This window comes from Crocodylus porosus, unplaced genomic scaffold (genome assembly GCF_001723895.1).
Source record: "Crocodylus porosus isolate Cpor-Errol unplaced genomic scaffold, CroPor_comp1, whole genome shotgun sequence".
Lineage (NCBI taxonomy): Eukaryota > Metazoa > Chordata > Crocodylia > Crocodylidae > Crocodylus > Crocodylus porosus.
Window position 1 is genome coordinate 41,175,012 of NW_017728886.1, and position 21,230 is coordinate 41,196,241.

The 21,230-nt window shown below is 37.4% G+C and overlaps 1 protein-coding gene across 9 annotated transcripts in view; it reads left to right on the forward strand.

The window, feature by feature from the left end:
- Positions 1–21,230, forward strand: part of AKAP9 (A-kinase anchoring protein 9) — a 216,142-nt gene that overhangs the window by 70,813 nt on the left and 124,099 nt on the right. For 7 of the 9 annotated variants that reach the window (XM_019533012.1, XM_019533055.1, XM_019533069.1 and 4 more), the window contains 6 exons: positions 538–582; positions 8,632–8,685; positions 9,111–9,281; positions 12,286–12,441; positions 13,704–13,901; positions 15,520–17,967. In XM_019533012.1, coding sequence (XP_019388557.1) covers positions 538–582; positions 8,632–8,685; positions 9,111–9,281; positions 12,286–12,441; positions 13,704–13,901; positions 15,520–17,967 — 3,072 coding nt within the window. The remainder of the gene's footprint in view (positions 1–537; positions 583–8,631; positions 8,686–9,110; positions 9,282–12,285; positions 12,442–13,703; positions 13,902–15,519; positions 17,968–21,230) is intronic. The other 2 variants (XM_019533030.1, XM_019533060.1) reach the window with 2 other exon arrangements.

A 21,230-nucleotide genomic window follows, 5' to 3' on the forward strand; every position in this document is an offset into this window, starting at 1 on the left:
TTGCAAGATTTGGTCTATGTACTCTTTATATTTCACCTTTCAGATGATGAGCCATAAATTATCTTCAGCTTATACCAACTCCCATGGTGTTTGAAGGTGTTTAATACTTTGACTAGTATCTGGAGTCTACACTGGAAATTTTTACCTAATGTCATTTATGGAATATTATTTCCCTTTTTACCAGTATAACCCTTCTACAGATGAGTTTTTCTGTCAAATGTGCTCTGTTGGTATATCTTTATTTTGTTCAGGATGTTGATGCAACTATACTGGTACAAGCATACTTTTGCCCAAATCAGCTGCCAACCCATTAGAAGGGTTTGTCACTAGCTCTACATGACCCCTGAATAAAATCAGTTTATACTTGTAAAAACCCTTTTTGTAAGATAACTAGCAGCATAGGGGATTGTATAGACGTAATTGGATACCGTAAGTACTTTTTAGTATCATTATGCTCATCCACTGAAATAAATGGAAAATATATTTTGAAGTCTGGTGTAATTTTAAATAATGTTTGTTTTCTTCCTCCTATTTTAGCCAGAAAGTGAAATTTCTACTACGGTTGAAGATTATAGTTCAGAGGTAAGAGTAATGTAACATTTTTAAAAATGTCACATTGAATCATTGTCAAGTTTAAATATTTCGGTTTTCCAAAATGAAAGAAAGAAAAGACATGAAGGATTAGTTTGAAATGTTACAAATGACATGGAATGTTACCTGCTTTTAACATCTAAACCGCTGTTAAGTCACAGCTAAATAAACAGTATGTCAGATAAATAATAAGATGGGTACTATGGTTAATTAGAGTGGTAAGTTTGCAAACCAATGTAATAATTTCCTCAATTCATTTTCATCTTAATCTTTTGTCATACCATTCATAGTTCTAACTGTGCAACTGTTTCTCTCTGTTCATTTTCTTTGGAGAATTAAATGCCAAGAGTATTTTTAATTTCCAAATAATGGGGAAACCATTGGTTTGTTTAAATATAAGAAAAAATACCATGCAAGGCTGTTATCTGGTTCATACTTATGCCATTGTCAGTATTGTCTTTGACTTAAATAGGAAAAGGATGATGTCCTTAATAGTTTCATGCTAAAAGCTATTAATTTTATTACCCCTTGATGATTCCTCAAAAACTGTATAATAGTTTCTTTGGTCATCTGTTGGAGGTTATACCTGAAGCTAAGTGCAGACATTGGTAGGGGTTAGGAGGAAGCTAGATCATGTTAAAAATGGCCAGGCAATTTAACTTAATTCACCCTGGTGCAGACCTTGCATTTGGACCTGATCTTAGTGATTAGAAATCAATATAAGCCTGTAATGGTACAGAAGTTCCACACACGTAGACAGGTCTAAAAATCGCAGAACCCAGTCTAAGGTAAACCTAGATTGATGTACACTCAGACTTAATCTAGGTTAGATTGGTGCATCAAGCTTCAGTACATTACCTGCATAGCCCTAGAGCTGGGAAAGGCCAGCCACTGGCCCCAAGCACCAGCTGCACTTTACCTACCTGCCCCTCCCCTGGCACCAAACTATTTTTAGCGCCCCCCCCCCTCCAGCCCTTGTCCTCCACCGTGGACCAGCCAGGCCCCCCATCCCACAATCCGCTCCAGGTGGTTTTATCAACACTCACTGCTGCTGCTGGAAGCCAAGGAAGTAAGTCCTGGTGTGGGGAGGGATGGGGGCGTTGATTTGCTGGGCAGGGCTAAAAATTTCCGCTGGTCCACACCCCCCTCAAGTTCCCTGTGGACCCTGTGAGACTTCTGATCCTGCTTCCCCCCTCACCCCCAAATTGTTTGGCCCTTCATTCCTCCTCTAGATTGCGCCTACCCTCCACCCCCCCAATCCCTTCTGCAAATCATGCCTGCCCCCCATCCTCACATAGGTCACACCTGTCCCCCCATTGCTGCCATTGGTTGTGCCTGCCCCCCATCTCCCCACAGATCACGGCTGCCCCTATCCCTCTATGAATGTCACCTGCACCTTCATCCCTCCTGTGGATTGTGCCTGCACACCCTCATCCTGCAGATTGCACCTACTCTCCTATTGCTCCTGCAGATGATGCCTGCCCCTCCATTCCTCCATGGACTATGCCTATACCCACATCCCCCTGATCCCTGCCACAGATCTTTTCTACCCCTCTGCAGTCCCCCTGTGGATCTGACTTGCCTCCTGATTTCCCCCATGGACTCCCTACTTGCCCCCCAGCCTGCTTTCCCAGCTCCCTTGCCAGAGTCCCCTATCCTGACTTACCTTGGGTCAGGTGGCCATTTTTAACACAACTTAACCTTCCCCTAACCCCCACCCCTGGATGTCTGCACTTAGCCTGGATGTGCTTTCCACTGGTTATGGTAAGTTTTATATCAGATGGTATTAAATCCAGTAGGGTAACACTGGGTGAGCAAGAGGGACACGAGTCCTTGGGCACTGCCTAAAGTGGGGGAGTGCCAGAACAGAGCTAGGGGAGTGCCCACCCTCCATCCTCTGTCATCTTGTCACTTCTTCTTCATCCCCACATTATGAATCTTCCTTGTAGCAGCTCTAGCTATAGATGTCCAGAAAACAGAACAGCACAGTGGCAATGTGCAGGGGGTGCATTTGCACCCCCTGAGAGCACCAGTGCACACCCTGACTGGCCTTACTTGCCACTTGGGCAATGGGCAGGGTGGTGCCAGCGGGAGCGCCGGTGCCCCCCGCCCCCGCAAACACTGACGGATTGCTGCAGATGCTCCCAGAAGTGGTCGCAGCGATCGGCTGTTGCAGGATTGGCCGCAGGGGTCAGGACAGTGAATCAGCTGCAGGCCCCCCCAGGGAGCAGGATTGGCCATGTGGGGGGGACATGCCCCCCCGATTTAAGGCGGCACAAGTCGCCCATGGAACAGCACAAAGTATAGGAGGAACAGTGGGTAGTGATTCATTGCTGCAGGGAGCAGTTGTCACCTCCTTATCTTGCCATTTAAAATCAGTGGCTTTTAAACCATTCAGTGCACATGTTGGTGGCATCTCCTTCAGAAGCCATGTACATTTAGCCGCTACTTCTGCACCCTATACCACCATCACGTAGGGCCCAGAACTGGCCAGTTAAGCTTCTGATTACATCTTACTATTCCTGATAATTTCCATTTAGGAGCATAAGACTGAAGTGGGCCTCCTGGGTCATTTAAAGCAAGTCCCTTATGTTTACAGATGGTCTCCCTGCTGAGGGGTCCAGGGTCCCACACCAGCTCATTGCTGCGGTTGCAGGGAGATTCCCTTTGAACCTTTGTAGTCCTGGGCTTCAGTCAGGTTCAGTTCCTTCTGAAAAATGGTATGTGAGCAGCCATATGTAAGAATTCTGAGGTGCTGGAGTGTGCTTAATGTTTATAGAATCTGGAGAATTTTGCTGCATGCAACTTCAGAAGAATCTCTAGCATTCACAATGCGATTGTTCAAAAACTTATAGTTTACCAGAATTGAATGGATTTCTATAGGAATGTCAAAGGCATATCTCTAACCACTCTAACACATTTTAAGGCCATACTGGAAATCGTGAGGATTCACAAGCTTCTCAACACAATGTTTATAAGAAATTTAAACATTGAAAAACATTATGTTTTTCCTTTTTTCATTCTCTGTACTGGACAGACAATTTTAACTGACCCTTTCAAAAAAGGTTCAGTGTGAATCAAACACTTCATGCAGAAAATTTCAGCCCAAATAGGCTAAAGTTGGCAATATTTGTAGCACCTTAAAACAGAATCTTGTAAAAGAAAAGAATTGAGGATAGCTTCAATTAAATGACTGCTGCCAGCTTCATCAAGGTGGGTGGGGAATGTAGATAGTCTGCTCAGATTAGTGGTTTAATCTTTCATTCATACATGCACAGCATGCTTACTGTATGTTGTGGTGAGGGAACATAAGGAGAAGAAGATAGGAAGGACTTTCGGGAGCTCTGTGTGTGTGTGTATACGTGCACGTATGCAAGCATATGCAAAGCCTAAGTGCAGCTCACACATGCACAGTTTACAGTTGAATGGGAGAGTTGCATTTATAGGCAAAGGATGGTCACAGTAAAATCAAGAATTTGTTTTCAGTGTATAACACAGTGAATGAGTACTATTTAAGGGAGTCCAGTATATATGTAGAGCTTCCTTTTGGGAGCATTAGATATTCATGTTAGTATGGTATGCATCCATGAGAAATTATACCTAGGGACTTACCAAATTCAAGGTGGCTGCCTCCTGATTTTGCAGTCTGAGCTTGGCACCAGTTGCCATTTTCATGGTGGAGTATGTTGGGGGCCCCCCCATACCTCTGGCCAAGGGGCCCCAAAAGTTCTGCCCTTCTCTGGAGATTATCAGATGGCTATCTGTCAGTCTCCACAGAAAGGTAGGGAATCTGGGACCTCTTGGCCAGTCGGGGGGGGGGGCCTGCCACATTATGCTGTGAAAAGTCTCCCCCCCCTCTTCCTTTCCCCATGCTTCAGGATGCCAGAGATTCCTGCCCTCTTCTGTTTACACAGCTCCCTTTCTCTTTTTTTCCCCACTCGCTGACTGATTTGGGGCTTTTTTGCAGTCCCTGCACTTTTTTCATAGGGATTCTACTGATTTTGTGGTTTCTATGAAATTTGAGAGAGCACAAATTTGGTAGGTCCCTATTTATCCCAGAAGTATAAGCAACTCAAAACATAAGCAGCAGCTGTTGAAGGCTGCAAACCCAAGAAAATCTGCAAGTATTAGGAAAGAGAGTGAGTGCGCAAAGGATATGGCTGTAATAATTTATGATAAACAAGGGTGAATGTGGATTTATTATTATTAATGTTTTATTATTTACATTTTACTAACATCTACAGAGTACAAAGTTCTTTCTAACCTGGAACCCTATATAAGTAGAGATTGAGCTATCAAAATTATTAATAATATTTAATATAAATAAGTAATGTTTATATTAATGTAGTAATAATAGCACACTCTCTGTATTTACTAAAAATATTTTCCCATCAGTACAGAAATAATAATGCTCAAAAACAATAATTAGGCGTTATGTTGTAATACTTTACTTCAATAATTTAAAATTTGTTAGCTTATTTAAAGCTGGCAGTGTAAACCATATGACTGTCTAGGTTGTTAGCTGCTTGCCTTGAAGAGCTGGATTAAATCCTTTAACAGATTTCCTTCCTTGAGAACATTGCTTATAATGACCCTGTCTAATGATAGAGTACAGTTTCCTAAGCGAAGCTGGAAAAAAAGTAACTGCAAATATCAGCATTCTTGTTTTCCTGAAATTCTGTTGGATATGAAGTAATTTGTTCCATTTTGTTCTGGCATGTGTATAAGTATGACAGTAAAAATGAAAATTCAGTCATGCCCATTTGTAATAAATTAATTTATAATAAATCACTTTGTGCAAGATTGAAACCTTTTAATATAACATTTAAGTTAATAATTATAATTGATTGTGTGTTCAGAGCTATAGTTTAGATGCCAGGCTTTCTCAACATCATAATTCTCTTTTTATGGACACTGGATTTATGACACATAATAACCTGCCTGATCTCTGACTCACCAGGTACCTCTCCACTATTCATCCCCCTTCTCTCCCCTCCACCCAGCCTCTCTCACCCATTGACTCTTCAGTGTACATTTTCACTGATTGTCTGTCTTTTATGCTCACCAGCTCAGCTTCTGGCTTTTTTACTTCTCATTCCATCCAAGAAGAGCATACATCAACTACTGAAACTTCCTCAGCCTGACTAAGTGTTTTTGAACCCAAAAGCTTGCTTAAAATTTTTTTTCCAACTATTTAAGTTGGTCTAATAAAAGGTATCAGATTCACCCAAAGAACCTTGTCTGCCTATGTCCTTAAACCAACCTACACCCCTGTAATTCTCTTTTAGCTTTCTTGTCCATCCTTTCCCTTTCTCATTCCCTTCCTTGTACCCCCTTAAGTTTACCTCATATTCTGTACCTTTTATAAGAGTACTCAAAGGCTTCCAGCCATTTTTTCCTTCCATTAGACCATTAAAAAAAGAAAATACTATTAATATTTTTTTAGTAGGATGAAGAAAATAAGGCTATTATCAGAAAGGTAATTATATTGTACAAATTGGTCTTTAACCTATAATAAAGAAGGTAATTTGACACATGTTGTTATATCATGGAAAGTTAGCCAGTGCATTATTTTTAAAACCACCAATTTTTATATTTAAAAAATTACCTATTTGCTGTAATTGGACTTAAATTTGCATGTATTAATAGTACAAGCAAGAAAAATTGTCTGCCTATATATAGTGTAAAAGTAAGAATAACGGAAATAATTTGACCAAGTTGTTTTAATTATAGGAATGTTAAAATATTACTTATATTAATTCTATTTAAAATAGATTAAAACTGTACTGGAGAATTCATTATGTTACAAGATTTAATAAGGTGATTAAGATCTATAAGCGTGGTGAAGCTTAAGAAGCAGCTTCAAATATGTACATTTTTAAATCAGTTCTTTTTTATTTAATGGCTTGTTAAAGGAACACATAGGAAAATATTGTCAGCTACCAGTATTGCAGCAATGCTGTGTGGGAGCACTAATAATATTATTTATTTTAAATAATAAATGTATCCATCAGAATGAAATAATTCCTGAATAAAATGTGTTTACTATCACTCATGTTCAGTATAAAGTGCATTGTAAATGAAATAAAAAGATGTATTTTTATTTCATATCTTTAAAATAATTAGTTTTCCATTCCAAAAGCTTTCGTATACTGTTGTAATGAAGTCAAAGTGTACGGTTCTTGTTGCCCAAAAGTTTACTTGTCAGTCTGTGTGACAGTTTTGTCATGCTTGTTGTATATTAAAATTTCTGTGTATTACAGTCCTTTGATACTTAAAAAGAGCTATTTATATTATGGATGAATCCTTAATTTTTAACCAGTTCAGTGTATTAATTTTGGAATAGTTCCAGGTAACAGATTAATATTAAAGTTTGTAAAGTAAAACATCATGCTGGGGCTTGCTAGGTTTGTGACATAAAAAATCTGGTAGAGTTTGGTAGCGATGATGAGAGATTTAACGTTCCAAGGTTTGGTACATTTCATTCTGACCTCTGCCAGCAGTTGCAGTGAATAACTGAATTGTTTTCCATAGCACAGCCACTAACAATTTGTATCTTTCTACAAAAAAAAAAGTTTTCTCTTTAATATGCACTGTTTGCTGAAACAGTACAAATACAAAATAAATATTTAGTGTCATACAATAGATTATAAGTAATTTAAAAGACATCTTTCATTTTGGTACGGTTTTATGATGTTTTATACAGTTACTTTCCAATTTCAAAGATCATGTTTTGTGTTTATCTTATCTTGTTAAGGAAGTCTATACTTTAAATTTTCCAGATGAAATCATTGACTGTTTTTGTCAACCAGGGAATTGCTCAGGAGTGCTACATTCTTACTTTGGATGCATTGCTGCTTTAATCAGAATTGAGGGTCAGACTTTGATCCAATGCATGTCAGCAGATTTTTTTCTGTTAGTACACTTAAAGGTTTACTCAGACATGATGGGCAAATAAGCCCTGCACTATACATTTCCTCAGTAGATTTCTATATCGTGTACTTTGATTTTACTTAAACACCACAGTGATGATAGTGCAGTAGCTCCCTATATCTGAAGTCCTCACTCTCTTATGAGTTGAAGAGTTCTGAGCAAAATATGGCCATCTTCTGCTAAACTGTTTTACCCCTTGGTTAAAGAGCTCGCTGACTGAAAGTCTTGTGTGTGGTTTGGGGCAAGAGAGTTAAATGTTGTCCTGAGTTACTTCAGTATTCTTTGCATTCATAAGTTTCTTTTTGATCTGTAAGTAATGCTTCTGGGTTGTGCTTAAATTTTGGAGGCTGTTTTATTAGTGGGTTATGGTCTGTAGAGCCACATGGATTCTCATGGATACTACACTTGGTTGTAGCTTTAGGTAAGTGAAAGGGGAGAAATGATTTTTCAAATATTTATCATTAAATCAAAAGTCTCTTTTTACTTTTTTTGTCAATTTAAGATTTTTTTTCAATTTACAAAAATCTAAAAGAGTCGCTCTGGTTCCATGAGGGAAAGATTAAATGCCTTTAGAAAAGACAAATTCTGAAGTGTGCCTCTTTTAAACATTGATATGTTTAAAATAATTTAAGGGATTCTTTAAATGCTTTTCTCTTAGCCATTTTAAAAATGTATGAATTCAGATATTTTTTCAGATGTCTTTTTGGTCTACTGTTATTGCATATACTAGTTTCCAGTCTTGTAAAATTGTCAGTGTAGCTTTATATTTTTCTTTAAATCTGAATCTCCTACTTTTCTATGTACTAGATTCCTAATGTGATTAATACAATTGACAGTAGTCACTGTTTGAATACAAATTTAAAAATTTTAACTTATGCTAATTTACGTTCAGTTTACTATGAATGAGTTGTGCAAAGCAGTTCAGATGCATTAGATAATTGGAACAGTATATATCAACTATATGCATTCTAAATGGTGTTATAGTTTGCTGCTGTATAAGAATTCATAGGAGTCTGCAGAAAAATCAAAATGTAATTAAATGAAAGGAAACTAGAATTTTAAGTTTTATCGTAAATAATAATGTATCTAGAAATTGTCTTCATACAGGTAAATGGTTGCAGTTTTGTGACGAGAACATCTATACCTGCAGTTTTAATCAGGGTACAGTATTGCAAGTTAATGTTGGTTACTAAAAACATCAAACAAGTTGTATAATAATCTGCTGTGCAAACAGAATTACCTGACTAACAAAATCTCTCTGCTGCATGATAAGCTGTGTATCTGTTGTTATTGTACGATATCTTAACACAAATAATGTTGCATCTTTTATGAAATACAGAAAATAAACATCTCTATTTCTATTATAAAGCTTAGCTTTAACACGGAACTTGCAAAGCAGCTAACGTCATCACTTCTAAGGTGTAAATTATATTAATAAAGGTGGTTTCCATGGCAATAAACTCCTAAATGCTATATTATATTGTAATATTCTAATGTGGCATTTGATACAGAAATCAATATTTGAGTCTGTTGTCCTTGAGGAAACGTATAAGAGCTAGGTTGTTAAGGAATTTGGATTGATTTAGGAAGAAGAATTTGGAGTTGGAGAGATTTATTCTGAGCATGGAATGCGGCACACTGAAACACGGCTAGAGATGATGGAAAATGAATTGGCTGGGAAACAGCAAGAGATTGAAGAACTAAACAAAGAGCTAGAAGAAATGAGGGCAGCATATGGTACAGAAGGTTTGCAACAGGTATAATTACCTTGTGTTGCTTTCTGTTTGCTACTTGGTTACACAAAAATACTGAGCATCTCCTGGAAGCATTTGTACTAAAAGAAAAACCTTCAGTTTCTCTGAATATGGAGTACAGACTTTTTCAATTCCAGAGGGCATCATTTTCCTCAATATGCATCATCTGTACCTAAAAGGATATTCCACGTCTTGCCTTCATGTTTTTCATTTCATTTGCATATTTTCCTTCATTTTTTCATATTGCCAAGATTTTCATTCTGTTGCTCTGCTTCTCTTGCACAGAGGAGTGGAAGAATGGTTTTTTCAAAGAAAAGTTCTAATGATTTGTTAATTATTCAGTAACAGCACAGAGTACATTTCCCTTGCCCCTTTTAGGCTAGACATTATAAAGTTCTACCTCCTGAAGAGTGAGAGGACCCTAAATTGGGAGGTTGATTTTCTGTGAAGGTAGTTGGATAGACATTTTAATAAATGTTTTCTAATTTGCAGTTGCAAGAATTGTTTCTTGCATTAAAACTTGAACATCTGTTTTAAAGAAACATATAAGGTGGGGGATATTTGACCAAATTCTGCCCTGGTACAAACAGGTACTACTATGATTAAAGTCACTGTGCTTGCTTCCTTCATCCTGAACTTGATCCATTTTTTAAACATGGTTCTATTTTCAAGGTCTGTGTTTTATTTCACATTTATTTCTGTTTATTGGATATTTTGTTGGTTTTAGACGAGACTTGTGCTCATGAATTTTGTTCTGTTCTCCAGAGTGTTATGGAAAGATTATTTTGGTAGACCAAAGTTACAAGAAAATTGTTCTAAATTAAAGGGTCTTAAACCTATCACAACTGAGGGATTTTTTTGACTGCGAATGTCTTCCTTTTATTTTAGCAAACTTTGTGAAAATAGATGTGTCATTTTCTAGCATATGATCATCTTTTCACTGAGCATGCTATAAAAGTTAAAAAGAAAAACCAACAATAGGCTGTTATTATTTTGTCAGTTCATGCATAAAATGGTTTGAAAGACCACATTTCTGCTGCTAGTGATAAATATGAATTAAACATAGTTCCTGGTTACTGTATTTTGCATCCATTGTGCTCAGATTTTATAAGTACTATAGTGATTTAGATTTAGGCAATTACCAATACTGTTTACTTTTCAGCAATAGAAATTGTAATGAAATATGTTTAAGTTGGTAAGACAACTTTACCTCTCTGTTTTAAGATTTCTGTCTTTTAATGTGAATTCCATAATGGTTTGTAGTACTCCAAATTGCACAACTGTTTCTCAGTCATACCACATCACTTGCTGTAGCTATACAGTGTTTGTTCTCAATAACAATATAATTTGAATAGATTCACTTTCCTTACTTCCCCTACATGAATCTTTTGTTCTAGAAAATTTGCAAAAGAAAACTGTTTGGATTTAGTTCCTACTGTTTATCAAGTTGTTTTAATACTCAAGGAAAGCAAACCAAAATCAAATCTAAAAACCACATTAAAGAATGTGATTAGCCCATATAATTAGTTTGCTTTATTTCATTGAAAGCTGGGAATATTAAAAAAAAGAAATGCTTGACATGTCTAAGTGCCTACTTTGTTCATGTATTAATATGGTTATCTGGCATCCAGAATAGTGGACATGGATACTAAGTTGATGAAAATGGAAAATAAGGTTTCTTAATGCTTTACAGAGTAAGACTGTTAATAGATCCAACAGTTTATTTTTCCTTCCTTGCATGGAATAAAGAGTCAGGAATGATCTAAACAGAATTCATTTGTTTTCCCAAATTGCTCGTGGAGGGTAGGTGCTTATGCGTAAATAGAAAACGGTGCTTATATACCGTACTGAATCATAACTATATCAGTCATTTTAGCTATGAATTAAATATTAACTAAGTAGTAGAAATCATTATAAAACTTTCAGGTGTTAGCACTAAAACAAATGCAAGTAAATGTCCGGGTTTATAAGAAAAATCTTCCTTTGACTGTCTAATGTTACTTTTTTGCAAGTTTCATTAAAAAAAAAGACCCTAGCACTTGGTCTTTATTTTCTTTATAAAATAGAATTGAGCTGGGCTACAGAGGTGCTCTTTGTGCTCTGATTTAAATAGATGAATTATGTTAGCAGATGAAGGACCAATATACTGTTGGAATAAATGGCTACAAGCCTATTAAAATCTGTAGTTTGAATCCTATATTCAGTATCTCCCTGTATGAACCAGAGATGCTTTTTATTGTTTATGTAGTTATAGAAAATTAAATTCTCAATATAAAATCGCAGGAGACTAATGTCTGAAGTCCGTATACATTAAGTTGAGATGTTGTATAAATTTTAAGGCTTCTTATTTGCTTTATCTGAAGAGTACAAATAAAGTAAGCAGTTTTAAAACTGAACCAAAATAAATTGAAAATTTTAATGAAAGTGTCAGTTAATAATAACGAAGGATTTGTGGCTTACAAAATGTAATACTATATTGACAAAAGGTACACAGAACAATTCTGAAGTATAACAGTACTTTTGTGCTTCATTCTTTCTTCTGCATTACAAAAGTAATCATCTGAGTTTCCTCCAATATATTTTGTATCAATCTTAATGTTGAAAATCATTTTTCTTTCTCTTTAGATCAAAACACAGTTTATTCCAGGCTCATACTAACGTTAAAGAATCTTTTAGTATCTGGTTTAAACTTCATTTTAATCATGGTGCAATAGGAAGTCTATATTACATTCTTTAAATCAGTTCCTTTATACTTGGTTTAGGAATTTTTTGTCAAAATTATTTGGAGGAAACGATGTTCTATGTTTGAATAGTATTAAGTACATTTACTATACAGGAACGGTAAAATATGAATGCATCAGTAGATTTGTAGAAGTATTTTTAAAAGATAGACAGTTCAGGAAATATATTTTATGCTCTCATAACTTTGATTTTACTGGAATAAAACAGTATATCTGGTAGATAATTTTGTCTCATACTAATTTTTTTTAAATTAAATCTTCCATAGCTGCAAGAGTTTGAAGCTGCTATCAAAAAAAGAGATGACATTATCACCCAGCTTACTACTAATCTACAGCAAGCACGGAAAGAGAAGGATGAAACTATGAGGGAATTTTTAGAGCTTACTGAACAAAGCCAGAAATTACAAATTCAGTTTCAGCATGTAAGTTTTATTGATAGCAGTGTGGCCTCAGATTTGATGGTAAAGTTAACTTAGATAAAACAGTTCACTGAATATTGCTTCTGATAGCAATTAGTGTTCTTTTATGCACACTTTCCAGGAGTAGGAATAAACAGTTATTTTAAATAGTTAGCGTTTATCAATAGTTATCACTAATATAATATCATAAGAAATACACTAGTGAATAAACCATACGTACATAGTAGCCACTGGTAAGTATTGGCTTTGTGATTGCAGCCACCTTAGAAAGAAAGACTTAACTGCAATAACAAAATAATAGGAGCAAAATCATGGATTCTTTGAAAGTAAAGCCCATAGATTTTGTTATGGCCTGGATTTTTACTTGAATCCCATTAGATGTTTAGTTACACACCTACCTTCTCTGCTAAAAGTTGTAAATTGTTCTAACATTTAATATTTTAGCCATCTTTTTACATTGTTGAGGTTACTAGTAGCCATTGCGGATTAATCATTATTTAATGGCATGTTGCTTTATGGTGCTGCAATTAAATATTTTAGCATTTGTTGGTGTTAAGCACTTGGTCATATCTAATATGGTCTTCAAGAGTACTGCATCCCTAGATTGTGAATCTGAAGTATTACAAATACTGGTTTCTGAGAAATAGGCATTACAGATTATTCATTTAATCATTCTTAAGTGATGTCCTGATGGCATCCTATGCTAGTTGGCCATAAAGCAGTTTAATATTTAGCCTGAAGAAAAAGCATGTTTTTTTTCAACAAGATAAGCATAAAGTTTTGCACTTAAAAAGAGAGGCTAACATGGGAGATTGTTCTAATAACCATACCACAGTGCTACATGAAGGTGGGTTGCAACCTCCTCTGCCAGAGCTCATGTACATGAATTAATATGGCCATAGGAACATTTGGAGAGGGGGTGGACATGAGACACATGAGCTTTAGGCTGTGAATGAGTAAGGGTATTGTGGGGAGTAGGAAGAGTGGGAAGCCCTTGAGTGGCAGATGGAAAAAGGAGGAGACTGGGTTGTGGGAGAGTGGATTGTAGGACTTAGAGGGGAGATTGGAAGGTTGAAAGCTGCTGTATTGCATGTATGTGGGTTTATGCTCATGTGAAAACTACTATGTCCATATATGTGGGCTTATGGTTACAGACATGCAGTTGGCTGATGTGGGACAAAAAATGGGGGATACTGAAAGCTTATGTCCTTAGTGTAAAAACTATTACTGAAAAAATTAATTTACTTTATTTTTTCATTTGTAAGTTACAAGCAAGTGAAACCCTAAGGAACACCAGCCATAGCTGTACAGCTGCTGACCTATTGCAAGCTAAACAACAGATCCTTACACATCAGCAACAGCTAGAAGAACAAGAATATCTACTGAAAAATTACCAAAAAAAGAATGAAGAATCTGAAGCTCACATTACACTTCTGCAAGATAGAATTGCAATATATGAAATGGTAACTTCTTAGAAAGATATCTTTACTTTTAGCTTGCTGGTCTTTTTCAGAATATGGTTCCTTTGAAGTTAATTATAAATGCAGCAACATATCATGTCTACTCTTCTTATTCTTATTATAGGATGTGAAGTTTCTGGCTCTATTAATTCATTTTATAGAAGGCGCATGTTTCTTTAGGAAAGTCTGTTACATGTCATTTATTAGTGCACACTATTGTATACCTAGTTTAGAAGTAAAGTTTAATAGCTGAAATATCTGCTTCTTACTTTACAACTAAATATATAAATATAGGATATATATTTAAGATGAATGATAAAGATAAAACTGGATACTGCACTTGAATAAGAATTTTTGCATTACCTGTCAGCAACTTTTTATTAGAAGAAATCCTGAACAAGTTTCTTGTCATAACCAAATAGTGCTTTCACTTCTTACAGCACATCTTTAATATGTATGTATCCTCCATGAAGAATATAGCAGAATAAAAGAATATAACAGAATTTAACTTTAGAAACTTAAATACCATTAAAAGTAGCATTAAGCAAAACTTTTTTACTGTTAGCTAAACACTTTTGATGCACATCTATTGCATATGTGTGATGCATATTTATTTCTCTTGGTATTGAAACTCTCTTGTAATATTGAGGGAGATTGATATAATTTTTCAAGTGGTCCAGGTTGCACGCTAACAAAAATTAATAGCTCCTTTATATGCACCATGATTGTAAACCAGTATCTGTTGAAGTCAGGAATTCCCATTGCCTTGAGTATGTTTTGGATCAGGTCCTAAATGTTGTCCCCAGAGGCCACATCCACATGAGCATGGACGTTTGGTTCCCCATGGTCAAGTAGCAGTGGGACACCTTGTGCTGTCGCTAGTTGTCCCCAAAGAATGTCTGTGCCATGTGCCCTTCGGCATGCAGCAGGTTACCCTGGGTAGGGGAGGGGAGGCTGGGGCCACCACTAGACTGGCCCCAGCAGCCCCTGGGGGCCTCTTGGGGCTGCAGGAGTAGTGATCTTGCAGCTCAGAGCCTAGCTGGCAGCCAGAGTGTTGCTCTGGCTGATCAGGCTCTGTTTTTGAGGTGCGCACAGTCCCCATGTGTGCTGCTCCACTTTCTGATAATCTAAGGATATCTAGGGGTCCAAAAAAACCCCCCTGTGCTTCTCCCTTACAGTGCAGGGATCAGCTGAATGTGCAGTATATGGCGCCGCAGACATACTGCACAGCCGTGCTCATCTGGATGCAGCCAGAGAGTTTTAACAAAATCATCAAGAACTCCCCACACACACCCCTGTATTTTTAATGTATATTTGTGTATACTTCCATTTTTAACTAAAATTTTAAAAAATCCTTTAGAAAGGAAAACTATGAGATTTAAAAAAGGCTTTGTAGTAACGATGCCAAAAGTATATTGAATGCAGGTATACTCAGGAAAAAGAAATGAAGTGATCATGATGAGTCTTCAGTTATTTCAGATGCATAGAAAAATACTGAAATAATTAGCAAATCATTCCATTTTAATTGTATAATATGTTTCTAAGAAAAGATTTACATGTATGTAAATGTGTTACTTGCTCACTAAGATACCAGAGATTAATTTTATATTTGGTTTATAAGGAAAAAAACAAAAGTGGAGAATATTCCAATAAGAAGCTACAAGAAAAAGAAACTTTAATTGAAGGTCTGGAAGCAAAAATTGCAGAAGGAGAAAGAAATGCAGTTCACTTATTTGAAAAATTATCAAATGCCAATGAATTAATTGAAGAATTAAAAGAACAGATTATACAAAAGAACCAAGAAGTAAATAATGTGAGATTGGAACTGAGTAACTGCAAACAAAAAGAAAGACAATGCTCTGATGAAATAAAACAGTTAATGGGCACTGTGGAAGAATTGCAGAAGCGATGCCATAAAGACAGCCAATTTGAAACTGACATTGTACAAAGAATGGAATTAGAAACACAAAGGAGACTGGCACAACTTCAGGCAGAATTAGATGAGATGCATGGGCAGCAGCTTGTACAAATGAAGCAAGAATTAATTAAGCAACATGCATTAGAAATTGACAAGCTTCTTTCCCAACAAAAAGCTGAGATGGAGAAAACCTTAAACCTTTGTTCAAGTGATAATATTCATGAAGATCAAATATATTTAATGAATATTACAATTAATGACTTGAATGTGAAATTACAAGATGCTAACCATCAGAGGGAAAAAGTAAAGCAAGATTTGTCACAACAGCTGGAAGCAATTTCAGCAGAAAAATCTCTTCAACAAACACAAATTGAAGATCTTTTTCAAGAACTGAGCTTTGCACGGGAGCAAACTCAAAGAGCTAAACAGACTATAACATCTATGGAATGCAGATTAAATGAAGCAGACAAATATCAGGTTGTGATTGAAGATCTGAAAGCTCAGCTTGGTTCTGAAATTGAGTTCCGGAAAGAATTAGAAATAAAACATGAAGCAGAAGTCACAAATTATAAAATAAAACTTGAAATGCTAGAGAGGGAGAAGGATGCAGTTTTGGACAGGATGGCTGAATCTCAGGAAGCTGAATTAGAGAGACTAAGGACACAGCTTTTGTTTAGTCATGAAGAAGAACTGTCCAAACTTAAAGAAGATTTACAGGAAGAACACAGAGTAAACACTGAAAACATTAAAGATAGCCTGACTGCCCACTATAAACAACAATTAGATGGGGTGCAAAATGAAATGAGTCAAAAGATAGAAGCCATGCAATTTGAAAAGGACAACTTAATAACAAAGCAAAATCAGCTAATATTAGAAATTTCAAAACTGAAAGATTTACAGCAGTCTCTTGTAAACTCCAAGTCAGAAGAAATGACTCTTCAAATCCACGAACTCCAAAAGGAGATTGAAGTTCTTAGGCAAGAAAAAAAAGAAAAGGGTACACTTGAACAAGAAGTTCAAGAATTACAACTTAAAACTGAACTGCTGGAGAAAGAAATGAGAGAGAGAGAAGATTGCCTTCAAGAAAAATGTGCAGAACTTGAAACCCAGAATAGCCACCTTAAAGATGAAAATAAAGTCCTAGAAGATAAGTTAAAGCACACCTCACTAAGCTCAGAAGAAAATACAACGTTCAAAGACAATGTTAGTTGTAAATCAGAAAACCTGGACTTAGAAAAAAGAATAGAAAAACTGATTGCTGAAAATGAGCAGCTTACAAAACAGGGCATCCAACTCAAGGAGGAAATTGAAAGGCAAAAAAATACTACTTTATTTGCTGAGAAAAAATTTGAAGTTAACTACCAAGAGCTCCAGAAAGAATATGCTTGTCTACTAAAGGTAAAAACTGATTTAGAAGACAGCAAGAATAAACAGGAAGTTGAATATAAATCCAAACTCAAGGCTCTGACGGAAGAGCTTCAGAATATACAAAGCAATAAACAGATTATATTGAAAACTAAAAGCTCAGTCTCTGAAGGCACTAGAGACAACAAGTTATGCAAAGCAGAAACTTTTGAAGTTGGAGAAGTTATTGAGAAAGATACAACGGAACTCATGGAAAAGCTTGAGGTTACCCAGCGTGAGAAACTAGAACTGTCTTTAAGACTTTCAGATCTTTCTGAACAGTTAAAGTCCAAGCATAGTGAAATTTGTCAGTTAAGTGAAGAAGTTAAATCTTTAAAACAAGAAAAAGAGCAAGTTTTATCAAGATGTAAAGAATTAGAAATCATAATTATTAATAACCAGACCGATATTAACATTATTGAACGTAAAATAAAACACTCCAAAGAAAAAGCTCAATCAAATGCCACCCTAGCTACTGAAACTACAGCTCTGATATCTGATCCAAGCAATGAATTTGCTGAGGAAATAAAAGTAAGAGAAGGCAGCGTGAATTTGGGTAAAGATTCCAGTCATTGTGTAACAACAGAGGAGTCAATTCAGCAAATATTTAATCCAGAACAGCAGTCACTGTTAGATCATTTGCACCAGATGACTGGCAGATTAGCAGGAGAAACATCACTAATGTCTATTACTCAAAATGAAAATAATCAGCTTCAGCAGCAGCTGGATATATTAAAATCAGAACAGGTATGTTACTTTAAGTATATGTAGTAAAGAGAGTTACCAGGCATGCATCTGAAATGAAAGTTGTTAATTAAAAATTGTAAATATGTTCATTGCTTCTGGTTTACTGACTGTTGTGGGTATGTTGATCAGTAATTAAAAGGGAATTACAAAAGTGATTATATCTGTGTATATTCATATAGAGATCTTTCTTTCCAATGATGCTTGGGGAAATTCAGAAATAAAGTAATTTATGAAGGAAGAAAAATATACTGAAAGTGAGGAGAGATTTTATATTATTTTTCAAAATTTGTTACATACAGCATTTTAATTACCTATGATGAAAGTTGATTAGTTTTTTTCCCCTCAAGATGCTTCCCTGTTTTTCATTACAGGTCCATACTTCTAATATAGATGGCACATTTGCAAACTATAAAAGAATGAAAAGAATTTTTTACTTTTATAGTGTTTTTGTTCTGTTGAACCTGTAAAACGAAATGTTGACGCTTTCCCAACCTTCACCCTCTATACTAATGATCTTTTATTTTAATTTATTTGGTCAGAGGATGAGAAATAGAATGTGAGGAAGCTGTCAGAAGATACTAACCACTAGATATTTCAGCTGGGCCTGCATCTAGTCTTTTTTTTTTTTTTGCAACAGCTCATCTTATCGGACTTGTGGTGTTTCGGTAGTTAAGTTTCTTTCCTTTTCTTAAACTTTTATAAAGAATTCTTGCTCCTTTTATCAGGAAATATTTGCTGTTTGTGAGAAGTTTAAAAATACCCTTTCTAAATTCCTTTATATGTTAACAAAGTGCTTTAAAATGTAATATCTGGTTACTGACAGAGGTAACTTTTAGCTGCTTCAAAAGCAGCAGGGGAATTGCTACTTGGGTTCAGGCATCAGCTGTTACGTGGTAGCTGTTGTATCTGCAAGCTTCCCTAGTGCTGCAAATGAGCTAAATCATTTGTTTAGTTAATGATTAATTAAATCATGTTAATGAAACAGCCTCCACAGGTTAGAAGAAAATACCACAGATCTGTGCTATGCGTGCTCATAGCCAGCCACAGGTGGATCACCCATTAGAGGGGGAATTCTTCAGTGGTATAAAGCCATCAGAGCAGCTTCTCTATGCAGTTGAAGGAGTGACTATGCCAGTATTCTTGTGTCCTGGGAATCCTTAGCTGTCAAAACAGTTTCTTTGAGTAACAAACGGTCAGTATTACTTAGAGTAGCCTGAAGGATTTTCTCAGCTTAAACCAAACCAACCCATGGCTACAGAATCAGAAAAACCAAAGGCCAAGTTTTCAGTTGCACTTCCTGAGCATAAGCTAGTTCCTGCTCCTGGGCTTCTAAACTTTTTAAACTCTGTCATCTGGGGTGCCCTGCATCAGAGACCAGCTCCCCAGTGTCAGGCGGCCTGCAAGCCTATTGAAATTTCCTGGTGTGTTGGGAGTCCAGGATCAGGGAGCTACTTTCCTACTCCATGTTCCCCATGCACCATCAAGCTTAAAGAGCATGTGGACAGCCTGGCATTGGGGACTGGCTCCCTGCTGATAGGTTGTACCTGGGTCATTTAAAGGTCTGGGCACATGGGGAGGCCACGATCAGGGAGCCACTTGCTTCCACTCCAGGTTGTTTTAACTGAATTCTCTTTGTCTCCAAGCTTCCTTGGAAGCTATGAGGGAGCTGGTATGTTGTCTGGAACATGCCCACTGAACTACATATAAGTTCAATTAGTTCAAGTGGTTTTCTTAAAGCAAAATAAGGTTTAAAAGATGCATTATAGTAGTGAATCAGTAGAATAAGAATTTGCATTGGAACAGCTAAGTGGATATATGTAGGGATGACTAATTCAGGCTCCAGCAGTTGTGGGAGCAGCAGGCTTCCTGTAGGCTTGCCAGAGTCAATTTTATACATTTTTCAGGGTGGGCTCTCCCACACCTCTGTCTGAGGGAGCCCACCATGGGGCTGAATACCGTTGAACAGCAACACACAGGCTTTTCTTCCACTGTTTTGCCACTATCTGTATGAAGCATGCCTGCAGAATACTACTTAACTCAATCCATTGCAAAAAATTTCTTTGCTAAATGGGTCATCTTCACACTACTCTTGCTCATCTTTTCAGCTTGCACCATGAAAAATGTTGAAATCACAGAAATTTAGGATTGAAGGGACCTTGGGAGTTCATCTAGTCCGGTGGTTCTCAACCTTTTTCGCACCAGGACCCATTAGCATAACCATCAGCTTGCTGTGACCCACACCCTCCCCTGACCCACAAAGTCTCTCGCGCTCTCTACACCCTTCCCTTCCAGTTGCTGCATCCGGCCCCCTCCCTCCCTCTCCTACTGCTTTACACTGCCCTGCTGTGCTCACCATGCCCCCTGCCCCTGCTGTGTGCTGGCTCCATGCAGCCTTGCAGCGCTTCCCTTAGACCTCCCTGCAACTCTTTTAAAATCTGCTTGTGACCCACGGTTGAAAAATGCTGACCTAATCCAACTGCCTACTCAAAGCAGGAGCAGCCCCAACTATATGATCTGAGCCAAGGCTTTGCTTAGCTGGCTGGAAGTGTGGTGAGGCTGGGAGGGGAAGGTTCTCCCTGCTGTGTGCCTGCCCCCATAGATGTGGAGGCTTTTCCTGGCCCAGTGCCAGGGTCTCCTGAGCCCTGCCTTGCTCTGCTGCCACACAGAAGAGGAATTTCCCCCCACCTTCTCTATGTGGCAGGGCAGAGCAGGGCTCAGGGTACCCATGCTGGGTGCTTGCCCCCACAGCTGGGCATGGAGAGGAGCGGGGATCCCCTGCTTCAGGGGCTTTCCTCTGCCCAGAATGGGTGTCCCAAGCCCTGCTCTGCCCTACCATGCAGAGAAGGGGAGGGGGAAATTCCCCTCCATTCTCATTCAGTAACAAAGCAAAATGCAGCTTGGAAAAGCCATGCTGGGCAAGGAGGCAATTCCTGCATGCCTGTGCCCCCAGCCCCTAGGGCAGGGGATACTTACCTGTTCCGCTGTGGCCCGGGCTTTTAAACTCTCCACCAAAGCAGGGAGTTGAACAACCTGATTGTACTAGGCTGCCCCTGGAAATATGTGGGGCTTCCACAGTGTTTCTGGGGCTTGGCTGCTTTTCTTCTCTATGAAGTAAAAAAAACTCTCTCTCGGTTCGTTTCTTTGGAGGCTCATTGAATAACGATCCTTAGGCACACATTGTTGGTGAGACAAAAGGTATATATTTGCAAATAGGGTCAGAGGGAGAAGACAAAAGATCAAAACCCTCTGCCCCAGGGAGCAGT